A 9,364-nucleotide genomic window follows, 5' to 3' on the forward strand; every position below is an offset into this window, starting at 1 on the left:
AAAGGAAGTGTAGTATATATGTCCTGTAGACATGCTCCCACACACACACGGAAAGGAAGTGTGGTATATATGTCCTGTAGACATGCTCCCACACGCACACATATAAAGATGGGGCTCATACGCTGGGCAGTGGCTCACACCTGTAATCCCAACATTTTGGGAGGCAGAAGCGGATGGATCACTTGAGGCCAGGAGTTTGAGACCAGCCTGGCCAACAAGGCAAAACCCAGTCTCTACTAAAAATACAAAAATTAGCTGGGTGTGGTGGCATGTGCCTGAAGTCCCAGCTACTCAGGACACGGAGGTTGCAGTGAGCTGAGATTGTGCCATGCACTCCAGTCTGGGCAACAGAGCGAGACTCTGTTTCAAAAAAGAAAAAAAAAAGATGAGGCCCACAGAAATACACACATGTAAATAAGCTCCCTGAATAAAACAAACCAGCGTCTTGGTCCATCTGAGATGCTACGGCAAAACACCATAAATGAGGTAGCTTATAACAGCAGAAAATTTCTGGAGGCTGGAAGTCCAAGATCAAGGTGCCAGCATGGTTGGTTTCTGGTGAGGCCCTGCTTCCTGGTTCACAGATGGCACATGGCACCTTCACATGGAACAAGGGGCCTCTTTTATAAGGGCAGGAATCGCATCTAATCACCTCTTTCCCTCCCAAAGGCCCACCTCCAAGTACCATCACATTAGTGATTAAGTTTTCAACACAGGAATTTGGCGGGGGGCGGGGGGATTACGGTTACAAACATTCAAACCATAGCACCCAGGAATGAGATTTTTTTTTCTGCTCCCTGGCTGGTTAATTTTGATTATTTCCCCTTCCTAATTTTTAACTAATTTCTATCTTTTTTTCTGCACTTCCACTTTGTTGAAAAATACTTGTGATTTCCTTTTATTTCTACAATTCAGGAAATCAAACATTAAATCACATGTGCCTTCAGAGGAAAAAGCTTTTAAAAAAGAAAAGGAACATGGGCCACTATATTGAAAAACTCACTGAAAATGTAGCACCCATGAGATTACCCTAATTAAAACTGTCTTAGAAGAATAAGGAAAATCAGGTATGGGTGTCATCTGGGAAAAACCGGCTCTAATGGTGCGAAAAGAACCTTTTGCAGGTTTTCCTGACAGGTGGGAGGGGAGGCCCCATCGGCAGGATCTCACTTTCTTTTTTGAGATGGAGTCTTGCTGTTGTCGCCCGGGCCGGAGTGCAATGGCGTGATCTCAGCTCACTGCAACCTCCGCCTCCAGGGTTCCAGCAATTCTCCTGCCTCAGCCTCTTGAGTAGCTGAGATTACAGGTGCCTGCCACCACAACTGGCTAATTTTTGTATTTTTAGTAGAGACAGGGTTTCACCATATTGGCCAGGCTGGTCTCAAACTCCTGACCTCAGGTGACCCACCTGCCATGGCCTCCCAAAGTGCTGGGATTACAGGTGTGAGCACCCACCCCACCCGGCTGATCTCACTGTTTTTAATCGTATGTTGTATTCATGTGAATACTTGTGACAGGAAATTGGATGCTCTGTTTTCCATTTTCGTTTAAAATCATTTGGCAATATTCCTCATAGATACTGAAAAGCATTTTAAATTTAAAATATTCTCTTTTTAATTATCGCTAATGCAAGTGTAAATAAGGAGTCATCCGTTGAAATAACCTGGAATAAAAATTCAGTAATAGTTGTGGAAACCAGTGTGTTTGAGACGTGGCCCTCCGTGTAAAAGTTCAAATCCTATGTCCAGAGTAACAGCTGTGGAAATGAGTGTGTCTGTGACGTGGCCCTCCGTGTAGGGCACAGGCTTCTGGAGTTCCTTCCAGAAGAGAACCCAACGTGTGGTCCACGGGCTACACACACGCTTCCCACTCCCGGAGTGCAACAGAGGATGTTTTCACAAGCTCTGAAGTAGTCTCCCTCTAATACACAATTTCTGGAATTTATTAAAACGTTATATAGAGTGGCCTTTAAAATTAACTCTTGACACAATGACGAATAGTCAAATGTTCTCTTTAATTCAAACAATGAAGAGATATGTAATAGTCATTTTCCATATAATATTTGGAAAGATACTGTAAGATGAAAATTACATACATAATAAAACATTTTTGGAAAATTATTTTGGCTATCCTTTTAAAAAATGCTGCTTAACGTAAAAACAAATGTCAGTGCATTTTAATTATGTTTCTGTGATAAGTACTTTTAAGGTTTTAGTCTACGATTGATTAACAGACTAAGGAACACTCCCTACAATAGCTTTTCTCAACTTCTCTCTCAATACAATTCCATTTATTTAAAAACCATTTATACTGCTCAGATCCATACTTTGTAAATTACAGGTTTATGTGATGGAAAATAATAGCGACACCAGATAATTCAATGTATATGAAAATGGAATAGCAAAACTGTACGAAAATATTTGTTCCATGAAACAGTGATGTGAGCCACTAAAAGTAAACTCTGAAGCTTAGCCTCCTCTTCCTTAACTGTTTGTATGTAGAACCCTACCCCGACACTTGTACATTCCTGACCAGTTTCAGATACTATGAACTCACAGAAAGAAAGGCTGTTCTTTGGATACACTTCAGCTAATCTGTAGGTGAACTTTGTTTTTCCTTACCTCTCATTAAGTTTTAAGATACTACTCATGAAAATATAACCTTTTTTCCAGTTAAAATAACCCTCCTTTATCTTCTCTTTCTGGTTCCAGAACTCATCAAAATATACTTTCAGTGGTGGAGAAAAGATAAGATTGTTGATTCCAGCAGAATATCAAGAATCTATCCCGCTAAACTCCATGGACGTCTACCAAGCAACAACTAGATGTCAGGCACTGGGGCTGCGGCAGCAACGTGCCTTGACCACGGCCATCCTTCTGTCTCTTTTCTCTCTCCACTGCTGTGGACCTGGACCAGGGTGGATAGATAAAGAGGCAGAGCACCGCCGCAGATGGTCCAGGGTAAACCTGCCACAGCATCTTCCTTCCATTATTTTAGGACTTTATTAGATGGATACATTAATCATGAGCCAAGAGTTTAAATAAAAACTAGTACTTGTGCAGTTCTGGTAAAAGATGCTTTCCATAACTGATCCATTGTTAGACTTTTATCACAGAATGGGAAGATCTGTGGTTCATTTAAAGAAAGGCTGTCTGTACCTGGAACAGTCATCTGCAGTGGCCTGACGAGGTCCGGGTGCCTCAGTGGGTTCCCAGGATATACAAACCACTCCTTGACAGCTGGGCAGGTGCTGGCAACATCTGAAGAAAAAGAGTTGGGTCAGTAGATGTGCGAGAGCATGCGTCGCCAGGCTCACAGTGTCACAGACCCAGCTCTGCCCAGGTGCCCAATTCAAAGTCCATAAATACGTGAGCTCTCAAATCCAAGGTGACTGAGTAACCTTAGTTATCCAACAATTAATTTCTTATCCTCCAATCTGAAGGTAACCTGTTCATTCCATCAAGAACCATACTCTGTGGAACCGACAAAATCCTCAAGATAATCTGGGTAAGCAAACAATAATATGGGAGAGAGAGTTTACCATGTTAATGACTCCTATGATGTCCTTCCTCCCTACCCCCCTCACACTGTTCCAGAAAACACTAAAGAAAACTACTGGAATTTGACATTGGTCAACATGCATACAGTTCTTTGAAGCAAGAGCAGGTACAGAAGACAGTAGGTGTAGCTGAGGAACTCTAAAGGGAGGAGGTCAGCAGAGAGCAGGCGCTTAAGGGGGAAGGGAAGAAGAGGTGGTGCCCCTAGATGCCAGACATTCCAGCACAAATGGGATCATCAGTCAGACAGCTGGTCCAGCTGGGCAGAGGGCTTCGATGCGGGGCAGAGAGAGGCAGTGGGCTGCATCCAGGGCTGGGGGAAGCAGGCCTTGATGAAGAGAAGAGGGGGCACTTTTCTACAAAAGAGCTGAGAAATGAATTGGAGAGATGTTCCCTTAAAGTAGAAGAAAAAGACAAAAACAGGAATCAAAGATGAAGAAAGAGAATATCAATCCAGGAAGCCCCACCTGCATTTCCCAGCAGTTCTAGGAGAGAACTGAGACAACAGAGATTTGCTAAACACAGGATAAAGACAACATCTCAAAACCTTCTAAGAAAAAAAAAGTCAGCAAAAAAGGAACATGAATCACTCCAGCACTGGACTTTGCACTCGACATTATCAGCACCTGTGATGCCACAGGACTGTGGCGGTGGCTGTGATGAAGGAGAGTTACTGAGCAGGGGACCACGGTGGTGGGCACTTGCGAATGGGCAGAGCCACCGACCTGCCTTCCTACCGTCAACACCAGAACTGAAGAAATGGTTCTAGCGACTGCATTCATGTGACGGACGATGGGCAGGGCCAGATTGTTATCCCAGACAGAAGGGAAACAACTGTCTATCATGCCAATTTTCTGCCCACAGGCACTGTCCAGATTGTATCCTAGTGAGGGACGTAGCTCCTCAAATGAAGACACAGAGACTGGAGATCAAGACTACTGAGGCCACGATCTGCAGGGCAGAGCACCAGAGAGCAGGGCAGCGTGCAGACAGCAAGTGCTCTTTAGCCTCTGGCTGAAGAGAGAGCTATCGGGTTTAGGGTAAGACTCAGAGAAGCCAGGCAAGGTCCGGGGGCTGACCAACCAATGGAGCTTGCACGGGGCTTGAAGACAGCGGAGTTTCCACCATCAGCAACATGAAGAGACCTCGTCCTACGCCTCGGGCACTCTGGTGATGGCCTGGGAGGCCCTGTCTCAGGAGTAGGCCTGTGCTAGCTGTAAAGTGAAAGCCACAATGGACACAGCCTAATAAAGTTTAAAGGCAAAGTCTCGGAAGGAGCAGGCAGAGTAACTGCCTGACAGAACAAAACTCAACACTCTTCTTAGTATCCAAAATGTTCTAGCATCCAATCAAAAAACGCTAGACGTGAAAGTAAGCAAAACTATATGGACCCTGTGGGAGGAAGTCAATAAATGGCCCAGAGGAAGAGGCAAAAGAGACTGAGAAAGACAAAATCTTATTTTAAAAACGCTCATGTCTTCCAAATTTGATAGGAAATATCAACCCATAGATTTAGGAAGCTCAAGAATCCCATGAAGGGAGCGGGGTGAACCTTACTAAAATCCAGCAAACAGGAGAGGAATTGTAAAGACAGCCAGAGGAAAAAAAGCCATGATACACATGGGGAACAATGATAAATGTTCCTTGTGAGCCTTGTTGTCTCACAAGAAAGTACACAAGCCAGGAGAAAACACAGAACTACCTAAAATTCTATATGCAGCAAAACTGTACCCCCCAGACAAAGATGAACTGCAGTCCCACAGGGCATAACGATGATCCGGTTAGTGACGGACTGCATACACATTCCTGGTGACGCCTTGATGATCCTGACCCCGTGGAGTCCTAGACTAAATTTGTGTGCTTGTGTCTGAGTTTTTAACAAAGAAGTTTAAAAAAATTAAAAATTTCTGAAGTATGAATTCAGGAGGTAGAGTTAAAAAAATTTCCAATAGAAAAAGGCTTCTACAATGACATAAAGAATTTTTTGTCCAGTTGTGTAATGTATTTGTATTTGAAGTTAGGTGTTAATTACAAAACAGTCAAAACGTTAAACAAATTTAAGTTTATCAAGTAAAAAAGTTAGAGTAAGGTTAATTTATTGTTGAGGAAAGAAATATTTTTGAATTTTTATCATATGAATGTATGATAGCCCTAAGTGTGCAGTGTGTATAGAGCCTACAGCAGTGTACGGTCGTGTCCTGGCTTCCCATTCACTCTCCATTTGCTCACCCAACAGACTCACCAGAACAGCCCGCGTGTGCAGTGTGTATAGAGCCTACAGCAGCATGGTCATGTCCTGGCTTCCCATTCACTCCCCACTCACTCACCGGACTCACCAGGGCAGCCCGCGTGTGCAGTGTGTATAAAGCCTACAGCAGTGTATGGTCATGTCCTGGCTTCCCACTCACTTCCCACTCACTCATGGACTCACGAGAGCAGCCTGTGTGTGCAGCGTGTATAAAGCCTATAATTTAAAGTGGATATTGGCAAACTACCAGCTCATGGGTCAAATCTGCCTGCTTTTATACAGTCTGAAAACTAATAATGTTTTTCATATTTTGTTAATGGTTGGAAAAAAATGTTTTTAAGAATATTTTGGCCGGGCATGGTGGCTCAAGCCTGTAATCCCAGCACTTTGGGAGGCCGAGACAGGCAGATCACGAGGTCAGGAGATCGAGACCATCCTGGCTAACATGGTGAAACCCCATCTCTACTAAAAAATACAAAAAAAACTAGCCAGGCGAGGTGGTGGGCACCTGCAGTCCCAGCTACTCAGGAGGCTGAGGCAAGAGAATGGTGTAAACCCAGGAGGCAGAGCTTGCAGTGAGCTGAGATCCGGCCACTGCGCTCCAGCCCGGGCGACAGAGCGAGACTCTGTCTCAAAAAAAAAAAAAAAAAAAAAAAATATTTTGTGACTCCAGAGAATTACACTCTCTAAAATTCAAGTTTTGGCCTGATGCGGTAACTTGAATCTGTAATCCCAACACTTTGGGATGTTGAGGTGGGAGCAGCGCTTGAGGTCAGGAGTTTCAGACCAGCCTAGGTAACACAGCAAGATCCTATCTCTTCAAAAAAAAATGTTTTTTTAATTAGCTGGGTGTGGTGGCACATGACTGTCATCTCAGTTACTCAAGACGCTGAGGCAGGAGGATCCCTTCAGCCTTGGAGCTGAAGGCTGCAGTGAGCTGTGATGGTGCCACTGCGCTCCAGCCTGGGCAACAGAGTGAGACTCTGTCTCTAAAAAATAAATAAATCAATAAAATAAAATTCAAGTTCTGTCACATGGGAACATTGAATAAAGGCTTCCTGGCACACAGCCACACTCATTCCTGCATATGTTGTCTCTGGCTGTTCTTGCACTACAATAGCAGGATTGGGTAGTTGTGACAGGGACTGTGGAGGGAGCCCTCAAAACCTACAATATTTATTTTTATCTGACCCTTCACAGAAAAAGTGTGCCAACCCCAATTTAAAAGTGTTAAAATCATGTATTATAGGGTTTAAAACATGCACATAATCTCCAAACGTTACATATTGGTTACTTATTGTATGCTGCTATTTATATAACATTCTCAAATGAACAAGAACATATAGATGAAAAACAGACTAACAGTTGCCAGAGGACAGGAATGGGGGGAAGAAAGATTGCCAGGACATAGGGGCACATGGAGGGAGTGCTAACAAACCAGTTCCGTATCTTGGCTGTGGTGGTGGTTGCAGGATCTTTGCACAGACCTACACACTCACACACATAACTGCATGCATATAAAAAACAGCACAAGTGAATAAGGTCTTCAGCTTGGTTAGCACTGTACCTGATGTTAAATTTCTGGCTTTGATATTACACCACAGTTACAGAAGATGTCATCTTTGGAGGAATCTGAGTGAAGGGTACATGGGAATCTATGTACTATTCTTGCAACTTTCTGTGAATCTGTAATTATTTCAAATTTAAAATATATATATATATATGTACAAGACATAAAACAACAATAGCAAAAATGTTGGGGAAAATGAAAATACACAGTTATAAAGTTTTTATATTGCAAGTAACATGGTATATTATTTGATAGTAAACAGTGATGTTAAAGATAATAAAAGTAATTGCAAAAACCGCAATTACTTTTGCACCAATCTAATAGACCCCCAGATCAACCACTTCGTTTTTTTTTTTTTTGAGACTAAGTCTCGCTCTTGTCCCCAGGCTGCAGTACAATGGCGTGCGTGACCTTGGCTCACTGCGACCTCTGCCTCCTGGGCTCAAGCAATTCTCCTACCTTAGCCTCCCAAGTAGCTGGGATTACAGGCACCTGCCATCACGCCCAGCTAATTTTTATGCTTTTAGTAGAGACAGGATTTCACCATGTTGGCCAGGCTGGTCTCAAACTCCTGACCTCAGGTGATCTGCCCACCTCAGCCTCCCAAAGTGCTAAGATTACAGGCATGAGCTACCGTGCTCAGCCAACCACTTTTTGTTTTTTTAAATGGTAACTCTAGTAATTCAAATGAGTGCACAAACACAATACTAAAAATTATTAAACTAATCCAAAAGAAGTAAGAAAATGAGAAAATAAGGTGGGGGGAAAAAGAACAAAGAGTAAAATGGAAGAGTGAGCCCTAATTACGCCAGAAGTTACATTCAGTGTGAACATTCCAATTAAAAGAAAGAGACTGTGACATTGGACGTGCCGTCTTTAAAACAGATGAACTTTAGATGTTAAGAAATAGTTTAAAAGTAAAAGGATAGAAAAAAACACCACATCATGCAAACATTAACAGTAAGAATACTGGAGTGACTATATTATAATAAAACAAAGACAACTTTAGGACAAGGAGTATTATCATGTTTTTAAAAGTGAACTCTCCTGTTAAAAGGGTCGATTCATTAAGAAACATAACCGTCTTCAATATATATGCACCTAACAACAGTTTCAAAATACCTACAGCAAAAACTGACAGAACAGAAGGAATAAATAGACAAATCCACAGTAAGAGCTGGAGTTTTTAACCGTTTTCTCTCAGGAACTAAGAACAAGTAAACTGAAACTCAGTAAAAGACTTGAATAACCTTATTAGCACTACTGACTTCTACAGAACACTCTACTCAACTGTAAAATACACATTCTCAAATACAAATGGGATCATAAACTAAGTCAAACACATAACAAAGAATACACTTCATTATCATCATATATAAATCAGCAAAAACAGTATTTTATTTTCACATATTAATAATGTAAACTTCATGTAGAAAGCCAAAAAGTTGAGGGAGAAAGAACTAAATATCAACCATGAAGACAAGTTCAATGTGAATGTTTTTTCCTGTTTATATGGTTATCTAATAAAGTTATCCACTTGGTCATAAATACATTACATTAACAAAGTATGAAATTTAGGTTAGTGAAGTTTACATAGTTTAATTTAATGAAAGAATCTGAAAATAATTCCAATATTATGATTTAACGTAAAAACGTTTTCATGAGGAAGATCTCTTTTTTCCATCATTAGAGTCAATGTGCAAACATCCATGTTAAGAAAGAATGTGGGTGGAGAGCACCTAAGAAAAAGAAATTTTAAAAAATGATTTAAATATGTGCAAAAATCACAAGCCATCTTATACACCAGTAACAGACAAACAGAGAGCCAAATCATGAATGAACTCCCATTCACAATAGCTTCAAAGAGAATAAAATACCTAGGAATCCAACTTACAAGTAAAGGACCTCTTCAAGGAGAACTACAAACCACTGCTCAGTGAAATAAAAGAGGACACAAACAAATGGAAGAACATACCATGCTCATGGATA

The 9,364-nt window shown here is 41.6% G+C and overlaps 1 protein-coding gene across 2 annotated transcripts in view; it reads right to left on the bottom strand.

Annotated features, from left to right (window-relative positions):
- Nucleotides 1–9,364, bottom strand: part of FAM120B (family with sequence similarity 120B) — a 96,390-nt gene that overhangs the window by 55,156 nt on the left and 31,870 nt on the right. For both annotated transcript variants that reach the window (XM_011934915.1, XM_011934914.1), the window contains one exon: nucleotides 3,159–3,260. In XM_011934915.1, coding sequence (XP_011790305.1) covers nucleotides 3,159–3,171 — 13 coding nt within the window. In that variant the 5' untranslated portion in view covers nucleotides 3,172–3,260. The remainder of the gene's footprint in view (nucleotides 1–3,158; nucleotides 3,261–9,364) is intronic.

Source organism: Colobus angolensis, unplaced genomic scaffold (genome assembly GCF_000951035.1).
Source record: "Colobus angolensis palliatus isolate OR3802 unplaced genomic scaffold, Cang.pa_1.0 Scaffold14, whole genome shotgun sequence".
NCBI classification, from domain to species: Eukaryota; Metazoa; Chordata; class Mammalia; order Primates; family Cercopithecidae; genus Colobus; species Colobus angolensis.